Source organism: Ziziphus jujuba, chromosome 1 (assembly GCF_031755915.1).
Source record: "Ziziphus jujuba cultivar Dongzao chromosome 1, ASM3175591v1".
Taxonomy (NCBI): Eukaryota; Viridiplantae; Streptophyta; class Magnoliopsida; order Rosales; family Rhamnaceae; genus Ziziphus; species Ziziphus jujuba.
The window spans coordinates 38,689,531-38,704,987 of NC_083379.1; the positions used below are offsets into that span (position 1 = coordinate 38,689,531).

Sequence of the window (15,457 nt, forward strand, 5' to 3'; positions counted from 1 at the left end):
GAAGTTAGTAAGAACAAAATAAGTTGTAAAAAACGTTATTGTTTAAGTTTGTATAAATTAATAAACATGTTTTAAAAATTCTGACTCTTTTTTTTTTTTTTTTTTACTCATAAGTATTTTTCTTTTAACAAAATTTTAGTGTGATCAAATTATTTTCTTTTTTAATTAGAATAATGATTTGGTCGATTGAAATCCAAGCATTGAAATTGATTAGCTACCATGACATTTTAAATATGTTACTAAGTTTATTGGCAATTGGGTAATTGAATAATTAACATTTTTAATAACGTTATTAATTATTATCATTATTTAGTAAGTTGGATGGACTATCAATGGCTTATAAATTACATAATATAGATTTTCTTTTATATATATATATATATGCCCGTATTGTCAATTTTATTTTTGTGTCCACAATCTCTTATAAATTTCATTAATTAAAAGTTATATGAACGTTATTTTGTTTATGCAAAATGTGGTTTCATTTGCATAGTGCATATGGTCCGCTTGCGCTTTTTACATATAGCGATAGGACTGCCACTTGCTTCGACCGCTACCAAGTCAGGGCGGAACGAGAAATGTGTTTTAAGAGAGGCCATGTGTAAACAGGATCAACTTATTAAGTATGGATAATGTCTTATACTTTGAAAAATAAAAATTATTAACCGAAATTATTACTAATAGTTGAAATACGAACAACTTACAAGAATTTTTAACTGGATTTGCATAATAATTTTCTATAATTCTTGAAAAGAAAATTTAGATAGTATTTTCTTCTTTTTAGATGTCTATGGATTTTAGTTTTGGATGAATTATAAAAATAGAACTAACAATATAAAAGGATAAATTTATTTTAGCCAAATGGAAGATACCTACAAAAATCAAATATTAAAACACAAAAAAGAGAATCAAAATAAAAACTCAACTAATAAGAACAAATTAAAAAATACATGTAAATAATAAATAACTAAAATATCAAAAAATGTTAAAGTGAAATGAAAAAAAATTTAGTAAATACAATCTAAAATAAATATTTAGTGCTAATTTAAAAACATGAATACTTGTCACTTAATACATAATTATTTGATATTTACTAATTAGATAATTGATTATAATTTAGAAACACTTACAAAAAAATTATAACGTACATAGATAAGATAAACTCTTAGTTGAGGGACAATTATATTATTAAAGATATTTTCTCTTAGTCTTTTTCAAAACAACCCCTCTGCGCTTACGCTGCCATGGCCCCAAACGCTTGAACGTGGCTCCGCCACTGTTCCATATATTGTATGTATATTGTTCAAATTTTAATTATGTTGCTTTTACACACACACACACACACACACACACACACACATATATATATATATATATATTAGTTTTAATTATGTTGCTTAAATCATGATAGAATTATTAAAGAAAAAAAAGTAACAAGTTGTTATTATTATTATTATTATTATTATATGGAAGGAAATGCAAGTTGATATGCTTCTATATTACATTGAGAAATCACCTTCTTACATTGAGAAATCACCTTCTGGTTGGTTTTTTTTTTTTTTTTTCCCTCTATTTTTGTAATGAGGCATGGAGAAGTCACATTATAAATAAGTGGATAAGATAAAACTCACAACTTAGGATTATTATGTATCATAAATAATGTAACGTAACCTTCTATGTTATCAAAAATAAAATATATATACTTTTTGTCTTCGCTTTACGCAAATGAAATGAAAATAGAAGGATTAATATTAAAACAAATATTTGAGATGGCTACTAAACATTAAATGTGTTTTTCTAATGCTCAAATCTTTACCAATAAACTGGCCTTTTACAACAGCAATTGGTTTCAACATATATATTTTTTTTAAATATTAATTTTAAAATTTGAATTTCCATTTTTAGATTAAATGGAACAAATGTTAAATACTTACGTATATGTTTTCTAAATTGGGGTTTTGCTTTTTCTATGAAAACGAAAGGGGAAAAAAAAAAAATCTCCTGCTATTATTTTCAATAAAAATTTTATAATTATATGAATTATATTCTGCCACTTTTATGTTATACATATTTGTTATCTATAATTTTGTTATAGTCCTTTTCACATACTTGTTACTTTCTCTAAAATAATTATGAAAAAGTATGAATTAACTTTAAAGCTTATTATATCTTTTAACGAGTCTATATATATATTTTTTTTTTCTAATAAAAGAATATTATTTATTTATTTATGTTTTCTGGAAAGAGTCTATGAGTTGGCAAATTAGTCTTGGTAATTAAGAAGCAAGCACCTCTGACCAATTAATACGCTGGAATTGCCAAAAAAGTAGAAGTCCTTATTGATATTGGACAAATATGCTTGGTAAACACACCAAATATATATTTCTCCTAGCCGAGACTAATTTGTCAAAGTCTAATATTTGCCAAAATAGCATTCAAAATTTAAATTTGATAAAGTGATGGAATTCATTAATTGATCTTCGTCTACAAGAAAATTTTTTGTAATAAATATTTGAAGTCACCATTAAATGTAATCTGAATTAAGTCACTACAAAATCATTTGAATTTTAAAACTATGACTATAACAACTTAAATTAAAATTAATTGTAAATAAAGCAAATAACTACTCAGCAACTCACTGGCAGATTTTACTAAAAATAAAGAGTACATTATTGGTGATTTGCACAACACTTCAAATCTACACATATTTTTTTCAACAAATCCAAAAAGTAATTATTTAATTATGAAAAAAAAAATGGATAAAAATTTTAACATGATTTTAAGGTCATTTTATTGTTTTTAGAAGTTTTAATTTTTAACATGATTTTAATCAACCAAATAAATTTTAATTACCTCAATGATTATATAATTATAAATGCAAACAAAAAAGAAAAATTATTCGGTAGGTAGATAGAAACTAGCCGATTCCCTTGCAAAATATATTTTAAAACAATAAAATATATTAATTTATAATTTAAAAATCAATGCTTATCTATTTACCTATAGTCTTTTAGAAAAAAAAAAAAAGTAAAAATAGTAACCTGACCACATGTGAAAAAATGAAAGAAGATTTTATCCAACAAGGATAAACAGTAACTTTTCAAAAAAAAGTAGATCCATAGATTTGAAAAACAAAACACGTTTTTAAAAAATATATATATATATATTTATATAATATGTAAAAATATAAGATACAATAATTCAAAGCTTTTGTCCGTCTGTATGTCCCGCATACTCTCTCTCTCTCTCTCTCTCTCTCTCTCTCACCCAGCTATAGCTCGCTACATCTCTTTTCGACATACATGCCCTCATTTTCTTGTACGAGAAAAAAGCTCAATCGTTGTGGCACGCACACGCACACGCACACATAAACAGAGCTTAACCTGCGCACAAGGGGGGGTGTAGGATAAATGGAGGCGCCCTCCTTTGTATCAAAAGCGAGGACCGCCTTTCATTCCGCTGCTGCAAAAGCGGAGCGAGTTTTCTCTGACTTGAAGCAGCCCGATCGAGGTGCGAAATTTTTTTTTGATTCTTCAATATTTATTTATTTTTTTTTTTCATTCTCATTCGTTACAATTTCAAATTGTTTATTCGTTTACTATTTTTTTACTTGATTCGGACTTCCATTTGACTTTTTTTAACACTTCTATTTTTGTTGATGTTTCTCTTAGCCGTTTAAATTTTTATTTTTTTTATTTATTTTTTATATTTCTAATTAAAAATGTTAATATGTTGTTGAAATCGGTAAAGATTTTGATAATAAGACATCGCCGAAGGATTTGATTAGACGAGCTGACGATGAATCTCCAGCGAACGAAGAGGAGTCAAAGGTGAGATTTTTTGAATTTTTGTAATCTTTTTTTCTTTTTTTGATTTGGAAAGACATTTATAAGTTTCGAATTGAATCGTTATTGATTTGATTCTCGGAAAATTGGAAATGTATGTTCATCTGATTAATATTGTATTCGAAATTTGTGATTTCGAAGCTTTAGTTTTCTTTCCAACTTTTCTGTTTGATTGCCGTGAAAAAAGAAAATAGAAAAAAGAAAAGTGAAACAAAGAAGGAAATGGATTTGATCTCTTGTGCTGAGCTTTTATCTATCATAGTGCGGTAGACTGGTTGTGACATTTTTAAGATCCTAACAAGTTTGCACATTTGTTAATTTGTATTGCATCCTTTTTTAACATTAATGGGATAGGGTGTCCGTGAATCCAAGACTTTGAGGTGGAGACCACCACAGATAACGACCAAGCAAGATTGGCAGGATAAATTAAGAAACATTGGGTTAGGGAGAAAATCAGTTGAAGATACTGAGAAAGCTGAAAATTCAAATATGTCGGTTCCCTTCTATGATGAAAATCTTTACCTCCTGAACATGAAAAATGATCTTGAAGCAAAGGTAAACGCTCTTTATTTGTTAAGTGTTTTTTTTTTTTTTTTTTTTTTTAAAAAATACCTTGAAATTTAGTTTTCATGTGTATTCTGTGCAAGTAGTTTTGCAGGGTTACATTATCTCATGGATCAAAATAAGTATATTGTAAAGAAGAGATTTAGGCAGGCAAAGGAATTAAAGATCTGACTCGGTCCTTGACATTGAAAATACTAACACCATGTGATCATAGATTTCATAGTAGCACATGCAATTTGTACAAGCTAAAAGCTTATACATGTTGTTATGATTATGTGCTCATTATTGGTTTCAATGCTAAAAAATTTGCTGAGATTTTAATTTAGTTAGCACCTTAAAGCAATCGAGTTTAATATTTAAAAAAAAAAATAAAAAAAATCATCAGACTAGAATCACGAATAAAATTTTTTTGCTACTCTACTGATCTGGTAAGCTTTCTTGCATGAAGTTCCTGAATATGGTGTTTATTACAACTCCTAAGTCCTGATGATAAATTGGTGATGTATTTTGACCGTGAACTGTGATAACAACAATTGGTTTAATGTGCTTTTTTTGCATAGATAAACCAGAACTGTGTGATCTTTATGGTTGTCATGCTTTTACAATCTGAATGACAATATTTTTCTTTTGTAATGTAATTTTTCATTTTTCCTCTCTAAGTTTTCAATGATAAATGGGCTTTTAAAATCATAGGCTGCAGAGGCTATTCCCACAGTAGAAAGTTTAGCTGCTGCAAGCACTGGGGACATGCCTCCACTAGCTGTTATAAAACAGTTGGCTATAGCTGTCGAGTAAGTGATTTTTGTCGTTTTGGCAATTCCTAACCTTAGATATTTGTTTCTCTGATAAATTTTAAATGTACCAGTACATATGACATCTCCACTGTGATTCCTGTCTGGTAGTATAAGTAGGCTGTTTTACTTGTTAATTGCAATCTTTAGCCGTATAAGTTTTTCCCTTTGTGGATATCTAATAGTTTAGGATTTTTTAATTCAGCAGTGAGTTTTACCAGGAATTCGAGTATCTTGCAATTCCAAATAACTGACATGACGATAGTTACAGTCCAAGACATGAATTTAATCTTGCCATTCCATATAACAAAAATAGTACAATGCATGAATTTGGCCTTTCAATTTGTACATAATATTCTTAATTTTGTTGCTTTCCCTGTAAATTTTGGAATTTTCATCCAGGGCTGGAAAGAAGTCCAAGTCAATGAAAGATTTTTTGACATCACCAAGAGGTTCTTCACCTATTAGAGAGAGAGCCAGTCTCAGTCTCTTTGCTATGAAGTCATTAGTGCTTGGCGATAAGGAGGATAAGCTTGCATCTGAGTTCAGTAAAGATGAGAAGGTCTTGTCTTTGATTCGTGCACTCTTTGATGCAGGTATATGCATTATTAGGTGACAGAAACAGTATTTACCTACTGGATATGTATATATATTGTATATTTTATTTTAAAAACTATATACATTATCCTGTGCTGGTCTTTCACTTCTGTTGTAATATCTGCAAGATATTCGCAGACGGAAATTTTCTCAGACGTAAGATCAGCTGTGGCTCAGAAGCAATGACGGTGGCTTCTTTTCCAAGAGAAATTCATGGTGCCCCTCCTGAAACCCTTGTTGTTAAGCTAGCTGAAGTTATTGGGAACTTCAAAACCCTGCGGAAAATGGCACTTTTTTGGTGCCAGATTGTTGCTGAAGTAAGTATTCAGTATAAAAATGAGTTACCTGGACTCTTTATTAATTTAATTGTTATATTGGAGATACACATTATTTTATAGTTTTGCTGGTTTGTATGCAAATTTGCTTTTTCCATATAATGTATACGCATACATATTTCCGTGTGGATGATGAGGGATGTGGAGGTCCAGGGAATTTTATGGTTATGAATTGCGGTTCATCATTTTAAACCAAACATTTTGTTTTAGAAAATATGAAGTGGGGAAATATGAAAGAACAAAATGGATTATTTTGAATATTAGTTTCTGGATCTATTTAGTGCAAATTTTCTCCAGCCAAGTAATTTATTGGTCACTTTTTCTTGCATTTCGAATGTTATCATTTTTATGTTTTTTTTACTTTGATGCATTGGAATAGGTGTATCAATTATCAATTTACCATTAATCTTTAGTTTTGACAGAGTATGTTTGAATTGTTTTATGCATGCAGTTAAGAAGACTTTGGTCTGAGGAACAGTATGTACCTAGCATCCCTAAGGATGAGGTTCCAGATCTAAATTCCTGTCTTCTGTATCAGCAGCTGCAAGTTATCAACTGTTGTCTTTCCCGGAAAATGCGCCGAGATATTGCCACTCAGTCAGTAGAGTTTATGATTAATGAAGGCAGTTCAAATAATGAAGAATTAACAGCTTCCAAAGATACAGTTCCCACAAGTCCTTTATTGTATGCTAGAACGAGCAATGGGGAACTTGTTCTCAGACTAGGTGCCAATCGACCATCTGGTGACCTAACAATGTTGGAAACTGGAGAGCCTGTGTACTTCCCTATAACCCAGGTTTGACTAATACTTTATATTAACAGCGTACTTAAACTTTATAAGTGAGATCTTATGCCCCATTATGTGTAGGAAGGACCTTTGCTTACTGAAGATCTTATCAAAGAAAATGAGGAGTTTGTTCTTCGAACTGGGAGGTTTGTATCTTAGAAAGTTCCAACTTATTTAGTTATTTGTAAAAGTTTTATACAAATATACTTAGCATAGACAATCATGTCTTTCTAATGTTAGTGTTTTAAAAATCTTTCTTATCCTGGTTTTGCTAATATGAATTATCTATCTTCATGCATACAGCAAATATATGTATTTGTCAACATATAAATTCATATTAGTTTAGACATTTTTTGACAAATTGCCTTTTCTCGTATGGTCAGTGTTGGTGCTGGGTGTTCTCAACTCCTTTCTGACATGCAAGCTTTTAAGGTTAAGTTTCTTGTAAAGAAAGTTTGGCTAATCACACAAATTTGCTGGACCATGAGACAGCCTTTCTAATTAACTAACCCCTAATACTATTAGGCTGCAAATCCTGGTTGTATCCTTGAAGATTTTGTACGATGGCACTCTCCTCCTGATTGGACGGAAGCTGAGGCAACTGATGAAGCTAAAGCCACTTATGATGGTGACCTATTGTCTGCAAGAGGCCATCTAAGTAGTCGTATGCAGAAAGAAGGTTGACACTTTTAATTTTTGCAATTTCTAAATTAAATTTTTTGCATCACAACTTTATAGGCAAGTTTAGCACTTATGAAAGGATGGCTTCAAAGTTCAGAAATTTGATATGCGCTTAAGTTAAAATAAAAGTCATGAGCACAAAGCCTGCCATCTTAATGAACCTTGTTATGCTAAATCTTGATAGAAGAGTGGTATATCATAATAAAAATAATAACTTGGTCCTCCTCCTATCTTTTAATATATGTTATGCAAAAAACTTGGGTTCATTGTAGTAAAGAGCAGTAAAGTATTCATATATGTAACAATGTATTGATGTAATTGTGTATGCATTATATATATTTCCAAATGTAAATATTAATAGACTCATAAAGAATTTACATAAATAGGGTGTCTGATTATAAAGTCGTCTCTATTATGCATATAAAATTTTGTATCAGCCTAGTTTGAGATACAAATTTTAATCTTACACGTAATATGTTTAATGACTTCTTTGATATGGAGTTTAGTTTTTCTTCTCTTAATCTTGCAAGAGTTGAACTTTTTAAAATGCTGATACCCTTCTCTGAAACCATGTAACAATTAACAGGTATTTCAATGAAGAAACTGCTATTGCTGATATTACCTGTATACATGCTTGGCTAATGAGCCCACGTTGTTGCCAGATTTCTTATTTAATTTTATTGTATTTTTTTTTTTTTTTTTGGTTATTATTATTATTATTATTTTATCTTTTTGGGTATACCATGGTATTACATGGTACTATAGATCAACATGCTGTCAGATTGGAGTATTATTATGAAATTTCCCTGAACCATGTTTATGCTCTAATGATAGGTAATTTGTGGCGTGAGCTTTGGGAGACATCCAAACCGGTTCCAGCTGTTAAACAAGCACCTCTCTTCGATGAGGATTTGGCAGTGTAAGCTTGGAAAGATAACTATTCACTTTTTTTTTTTTTTTTCCTTCCAATTTTTTTAATATAACAATTGCATTCTGCATCAATCTTGCAGGGAAGGTATCATGGATAAGTTAGAGGAAATACCAGCTTCCGAGCTTTTTTTGCAATTGTTTGTATCTTTAGTAAGTTCACTGTCTTTCTTGTTTATCATGATTGCTTTATATAATGTAAATTGCGTGTCATATATTATCTAATGTGTTTTTTATTGGTTGAAATGGTGTCTAATGAATTATTGTCTTATTTACTTGTCAATCAATTTCTTGCGAGTGAGATTGACCATGATGAAATTCGATTCCCTCTTTTCTTTAAACCCCTTCTTCCTGGTATCAAAATTCATTTTGAGTTGTGTTAGTTGAACCTTTTCCTGGTCTTTTGCATATGGATCTTCCGTCATTTTGTTTTTGCTAGTAGCTAGTTGTCAATATTAGAATCAAGGAAATTTTTTTTCCCCTTTCACCTTGTTTTTCTGATAGCTGAAGCTCTTGAGTATATTACCAAATATTGTTAAGTCACTTATTGCAAGTTCTGAAGTATTCAATATTCACTGCTCTTATTGGTGCTAATTATGTCTTTGGTTTTGAAATATACAGCTTGGCTTAGGATTTGTGATGGCTGAGGCTATACTATCCTCTAAAGGTGACGTGTCAAAGCTATTCTATGAATGTAAAGACTTTGTGATTGCCACTTGTCAAAGCAGCACCTTGATCGAGAAGGTTGATGATCTTTGCCAGGTACTTTCCATAAGACTGGAACTGATTGATAGGCATAAAATACTAATTCTTTCAATAGCTTTTGATTGGACAGATCACTATTTAAAACCAATGAACTGGCTGTGAAAATTATGGGAACCTAAATAAATGCTTATGAGAAAGAATAAACAAAATGAGTTCATCACATACCTGCCTTTGGATACCTGCCCTGAGTAGGCAATCTGCAATAAGCAATATTTGAATGTGAAAGTATACACTCAGTGTACTCTCTTGTTAAATATCAATTTTGCTTGTGAGGAGGCCAAATTGATTTTATTTTATTATACAAAATTTTGGGATATATATTTTTACACCAATACTACTTATTCTGGTCCTGTATAATTGTACCAATCTCTCAGTGCATGCACTGTCCATTTTGGGTGTATCAGAAATTAGATCTTTGTTTGATATTTGCATTGCATTGGATTTCCTCTCAGTGCAGCTTATTTGAATATCAAATTGTTGGTATAGGTATATGAAACAGTGGAGATGATGTTACACAATTCAGAGGAGGTCCTTAAGACAATGAAGCAACCAGAAGATACCACAACTGCTGCAGGTGAAATAAAACGCCGGTTTAAGCGGCTCAACCTCAACTTTGGTGGCAAAGATAGGAACTCAAGAAAACCAGCTGCAAAAGAACAAAAGAATGCGGAAGAGAAACCCAGTAGCCAACCCTTTTCGAGTTTCTTTGATGGCAAGTCATCCTTATTTTCAAAAAAGCCTCCCAAGCCCGAAAGTATAACCCCTGCTAGAAAATCTTCCCCTCCTCCAGATGACAATGATTGGACAGTGGTTTAGATATACCCCTTTTGTTTTAGGTTAAGAAGCACCATTTATTTTTTTTTATGGAAATTGTAAATTATATTGGAAAGGAAAAAAAAAAAAAAAAAAAAAAAGGGCAAAAACCAATGCGGTTCTCATTTGCTACATTTGAGGGAACGTTTTGTTTGATTACAAAGAAGGAATTAAACAGCATTTTCCCTCTCCTCCATGGGCAATCTTATACTTGTTCACTCGGTTGTGTGAAATTGGGATGCCATACATTAGCCCAATTCTAAACCAATATCATTGTTTATCATATAAGTTATAAATATATAAGCTCATCTGTGTTTTTGACATTAATTTTAAGAGAAAAATGGTTGATTTCTGACAAATACCTGGTACGAAAATGGAATAATAAAGACAACAAGTGGGAGAGCTTGCCGAGCAGTTTGAAGTTATATTTATGTTTTGGTGCCATTGAAGCTTCTTTTCTTCCTGCTGGATCTTGTTTTACTGCCCGATGTGGGTTCTGTTTCCTCATCTTCTACAGGCCTCTCATCTCTGGCATTCCCATTTTCACCCACCTCATCGAATTTATAATATTTGGAGATGATATCCGGCACAACAAAATTCGATATCCAGTAGAAGAATAAAAGCAGTGCACTGTGATATGAAATACCAGTTTTAGTTATAAAAGCATTAACATGAATTCCTATTTCTAGGACTTAGAAGCAATTAAAAGTAGTCCAACTTTTTCACATTTGATTTGAAGCAAAACGAAACCATAGAATAGTAAAAGGGAAACAAAATTTTGTCTAGCAAATTGTCGTTTAATGAAAGTCTTATGTATGCCATCAGTACTAACCTGATCTGAAGGAAGGCCGACATGTCGGTGGACCTGGAAGGGGAAGTGAGATCAAGAAGAATGGGATTGTGCATGGCTTTGGTGGGTGGTGAATAGCGAAACCGTTGCCTCCGTAGAGTAAGCTCAGTAGGTCCATCGTTGGAAAGCCATGGTACGACTTCAGGTGTTATCAGTTGCTGTTTGTGTTTCAGCTTTGCATGCAATGAAAGTAATAGTGGAGCATGAAGTGCTTGGATGGATTTCATTGCCAATTTAATTTACTTGTCGGATTATTCTATTCACTCATTCTAAGTTCTCTACCATGAAATTTCTACTTTCACTCTGCAAGTTTATGACTTCCTTAGGCTTTTGGATAATGTTTGGCTACCAACGGATTGCATATCAATTTTTGTTTTCGGTTTTTAATTCTTCAAGCCCTTGCGAGGAAAAATTGGGGGTCCCATCTACAAAATGAAGATTTTAGAAAGTGGATTTGGGTTTGTGATTTTTAAAGTTTCTACATAGCCCAGATGTTTTGGGACCTGGTTCCACTTCAAAGTAACGAATGCAGCCCAATACCCATTATATATAAATATATTTTCACCAATTTTTTTAAAGTAATTTTTTTTTTCTCAATGAAGATAAAAAGGATAATATTGTGTGGCGGGTGGGAACTGGAGATGGAAAAAGGATTTTTTTTTTCTCATTTATCATTTATGATTTACCCAAAAGACGAAAAAAAATAAAAAAAAGAGCAAATTTGACATAATGGAAAAGGCAAATTTTTTATGAACTCTATGCTTTTAGGCTAGCTGACAACCCATTTTTCCCAACCAAAAAAGTGAAAAAATAAAAAATATATATAAAAATAAGAAAGAAAGGAGGAAAATATTAAAGAAGAAGAAATAGCAGCAATTTGTTATTATTGTTATTATTTTTTTATAGGGGAAAGTAAAAGCTCATTAAATCTGCCAGTTGTTTGAAGCAGGTGAAAGATTATGTAAGAGACTGCTGCTACATATAATATAGGAGTCCATTTCATTCATTTATTGCATAGTTTATGCTTGCCACTGGATTGTACTTTAAGGAGGAACTATATGTATGCAATATGCAAATATATTTAATTTCTGAATATCCTATCTCTCTTAGGCAATTTTTAGTAAGGGCCTTATTACTAAAAGGATAAAAATTTGTTGTTTCCATTCAAATATTAGTTATATCAATTATATTATAAATTTCTATTTATATAAATATATTTAGTGTGCCCTTAATTCTCAATCTCAAAACTAATATTTTCATATTATGTTTAACTCAAAATAGAAGTCAACAATAGTTCTAATATTATATCTTACTTGAGCAAGACTTTTATCTTTAAAAAAAGAAAAGAATATTGTTTATTTACTTTTGTCTTTGTACCAATTCAACATTATACAATTTCAAGTCCGAATTCAATTATTTTATTTTTGTCTTGGTTGTCATTTCCTTGAAAACAAAGAATTTATTGCTCTCCCCGACCACAACACTATTTCTAAGTTTTAAGTTTTATTAACATACCACTTTACATTTTTGTTGACTACTATTTATTTGTTTTATTATTATAATGATATCTAATCTTAAAAAAATTTAAATTCACAATTTTATGGTTTTAGGTGTAAAGAGTATACCTATTTAATTCGGCAGCGAAACCCAAATGGAGCTCAAGAGTGGCATATGCCCTCCTTCGCCCCTTAATCTTTATTTCTTTTTTATCATTTACCTACATTATTATCATTTTTAATTTTTGCATCTTTCTCTTTATTTTTCTTATTTATTCACTTTTTATTTTTCCTATATCAATTGCCTAAAATTTTATCATACTTTTAGAGTTTACACTTTATAATACTTGTCAGAAATTTCTATATCATACTTATTTAATTTCTAGTTAATATAAAAATAAATTTATAATTAAAACTAGAAATAAAATTTTAAACATTATAATATTTATTTAATTACTCTTTGCTTTGTTGTAATTAAATGGAAATTTATATAAACTCTCGATTTTAATGAAATTTTGTTTTATTATTTTCTCATTTTTATAATTTATTTTTAAGAAATTTTATATATTTAAAATAAATGTTAAAACTTGGAATAGCTATGTAAAAATATTTATGAATAAAACATTTATTTAATGATCATTAGAGGATCATATTCAAACATTTAGTTTTAAAAGGGTTATGTTAGCACTTAAGTCATATATATATTTTCTAAAAAAATTTATTTTAGTCAATATCCTAATTAGTTAGACTTTAAAATAATTAAATTTGTTGCATTTTAACCTATGTAATTATTTCTTCAAACCATATATTAGAAAATAATCAATGTATAATAATGTAACAGTGCCCTCTCCTGAAAAATTTTTTTTGGATCCGCCACCGATTAAACCTACCCATTTTACTTTTTAACTACCAACGACTTTCATTGTTATCGATATAGTAATTTAATATCCTTTCTTTTAGATTAATTACCCCTTCTGGTTCCTTTAATTTTGATACACATTACATGCAGTTCAATGAATAGTTTGGGGGCTTGATGGTTGGTGATAATTACCTCCATAACCTCCATTACTGAATAGCTAGCTAGTGGCATTTTGCTTTTCCCATATAGGTACATAAGCATATATAAAGTCGATGGGCAGACTGAAATAATTAACCTTCCTAGTCCCTGCAACATATATATATATATATATATGTATGTATGTATATGTATATGTATATATGTAAATCTTCCAAGGCTATGTTAGATTATGACCACTCATATTATTGTATTTGTACAATTATTTTCACCAAATGGTAGGTACTGATAACTACTGATCGACATCGAACCCAAGAAGAAAGAGAGAGATGCATGAAAATTAATCAAAATATGTAATTGAAACCTCAAAAAAAGCATGCATGGATACCCATGAAAAAAATAAAAAATAAAAACCATGCAGAAAAGTCTAACATGAAGAGCTGGATATATACAACAAGTCTCCACTTCCCCCCCCTTTTTTTTTTTTTTGGGGTAAAACAAGTCTCCTCTTCCCTAATAATAGCAACGTGAGACTGTAAACATATCCACTAAAATTAATCAGGAGTGGGACATCCATGTTGTATATATATTATTATTGACCTACATACAAAGGACTTCTTTTTTTCAAAGACACAGTTGGGATTGCATTAACTGTCCCAACACGGTTTATAGATGAGAAGATGAACAGAATTTATTACGTTTCTTCAATCTTATGCTTTTAAATCTTCTATATAATCCTTCTTTGGATTCTCACTTTCTTCACCAAGTAACAGTCATCTTTACTATATATCAAACATAGTGTACTATAGCAAAGATGGCTCATTCTAGGGCTCTTCTTCTTCTGCTTGTCGGTGCTTTCATTTGCACTAGTACTAGTGGTGCAAGGAAGCTTGGCAATGAAAAGTTTGAGAATCAGAAAAACTTTGTCCACCATCCTCGGTTTGGTGGGGGTGGTGGACTAGGAGGTGGAGGTGGTGGTGGTTTAGGAGGAGGTGGAGGGTTAGGAGGAGGTGGGGGTTTAGGAGGGGGAGGAGGCTTAGGTGGGGGTGCTGGTGCCGGAGGTGGAGCTGGATTTGGAGGAGGTGCAGGAGCAGGAGGCGGAGGCGGACTCGGTGGTGGTGGCGGCGGTGGTTTTGGAGGTGGAGGTGGAGGAGGAGTAGGTGGTGGAGCAGGCGGTGGAGCAGGCTATGGAGGGGGAGCTGGAGGTGGGGTTGGAGGAGGGGCTGGTGGAGGTGGTGGTGGAGGGTTCGGAGGTGGCGGTGGTGGCGGATTTGGTGGTGGAGCAGGCGGTGGCTTCGGTGGAGGAGCTGGCGCAGGTGGTGGGTTAGGTGGTGGATTGCCTTGAAGAGAATGTTTTATAAGCTGCTGGTGGTGCTGGTGCTGGTGCTGGTGAATGCAAAAATTAAATTTTAGTATTTAATTCCAACTTGATTGTTCAAAAACTGTTCACTACTCTTTTAAATTAATCATTTTGCCTTTGTAATATTGTAATGTGTTTGCTTTTGATGGTTTCATGAATTTTAGTTGTCAAAAGTAATTGATCCCTGTATCCCAAATGTTGTCAAAATGTCAATGAATTGAAATAAACTCTTTAAGCAAAACAATTCTCTGTGCATTTTAACTCTTTCTCTGTATTCTCAAGGACAACTAGAATGTTTCTTCTTAAAAACGTTAACCCCATTTCTCTTTCATACATAATATCAATGAATATACATGACATTAATGTTATTACCTCCCTTCGTATATAAGAGTATTAAACTGAGTTCTTCTTTAGTAAATTTAAAAGAGGACTACTTTTTTCAATCATATACAATAATTTAAAAGAGCTGAAATTTGTAGAGAGATTTAGTTTGCTAAATAGGTATAGGAGAAAGTAAATGAATTTGTACTAATTAATTATATCACTGAAAAAGACAATGTTGATATAATGTAGACAAAAGATATTAATTATTTGAGGTAGCTAGTATGAATTTATTTCATTAAAGTTTTGA

The 15,457-nt window shown here is 31.4% G+C and overlaps 3 protein-coding genes across 3 annotated transcripts; 2 read left to right on the plus strand and 1 right to left on the minus strand.

The window, feature by feature from the left end:
• The first annotated feature begins 3,204 nt into the window (after positions 1-3,204).
• LOC107433094 (uncharacterized) lies at positions 3,205-10,308 on the plus strand. The gene is made up of 14 exons (XM_016044346.4): positions 3,205-3,510; positions 3,751-3,830; positions 4,200-4,400; positions 5,103-5,200; positions 5,603-5,796; positions 5,936-6,114; positions 6,584-6,928; positions 7,001-7,065; positions 7,303-7,351; positions 7,445-7,598; positions 8,435-8,519; positions 8,611-8,680; positions 9,149-9,289; positions 9,779-10,308. The coding sequence occupies exons 1-14, from the start codon at positions 3,411-3,413 to the stop codon at positions 10,106-10,108; spliced, it is 2,091 nt and encodes a 696-aa protein (XP_015899832.2). The 5' UTR covers positions 3,205-3,410; the 3' UTR covers positions 10,109-10,308.
• Positions 10,309-10,390: 82 nt separating this feature from the next.
• On the minus strand, positions 10,391-11,321 carry LOC107433099 (uncharacterized). The gene is made up of 2 exons (XM_016044354.4): positions 10,938-11,321; positions 10,391-10,735 (listed from the first exon to the last, which is right to left on the minus strand). Exons 1-2 carry the CDS (start codon positions 11,180-11,182, stop codon positions 10,534-10,536), a joined length of 447 nt encoding a protein of 148 aa, XP_015899840.2. The 5' UTR covers positions 11,183-11,321; the 3' UTR covers positions 10,391-10,533.
• Positions 11,322-14,070: 2,749 nt separating this feature from the next.
• On the plus strand, positions 14,071-15,070 carry LOC125418727 (glycine-rich protein 23). Its single transcript, XM_048463022.2, has one exon. It carries the CDS (start codon positions 14,281-14,283, stop codon positions 14,809-14,811), a length of 531 nt encoding a protein of 176 aa, XP_048318979.1. The 5' UTR covers positions 14,071-14,280; the 3' UTR covers positions 14,812-15,070.
• Positions 15,071-15,457: the final 387 nt, after the last annotated feature.

What these genes read in the sequence shown, in the direction of transcription:
- LOC107433099 (XM_016044354.4), bottom strand. Translation starts at nt 11,182, where the DNA reads ATGAAATCCATCCAAGCACTTCATGCTCCACTATTACTTTCATTGCAT. An exon ending in TCGGCCTTCCTTCAGATCAG is followed by an intron (nt 10,736 to 10,937) that starts GTTAGTACTGAT and finishes TTCATATCACAG; the next exon opens with TGCACTGCTTTTATTCTTCT.
- LOC107433094 (XM_016044346.4), top strand. Translation starts at nt 3,411, where the DNA reads ATGGAGGCGCCCTCCTTTGTATCAAAAGCGAGGACCGCCTTTCATTCC. An exon ending in AAAATGATCTTGAAGCAAAG is followed by an intron (nt 4,401 to 5,102) that starts GTAAACGCTCTT and finishes TTAAAATCATAG; the next exon opens with GCTGCAGAGGCTATTCCCAC. An exon ending in CTGACATGCAAGCTTTTAAG is followed by an intron (nt 7,352 to 7,444) that starts GTTAAGTTTCTT and finishes TAATACTATTAG; the next exon opens with GCTGCAAATCCTGGTTGTAT.
- LOC125418727 (XM_048463022.2), top strand. Translation starts at nt 14,281, where the DNA reads ATGGCTCATTCTAGGGCTCTTCTTCTTCTGCTTGTCGGTGCTTTCATT.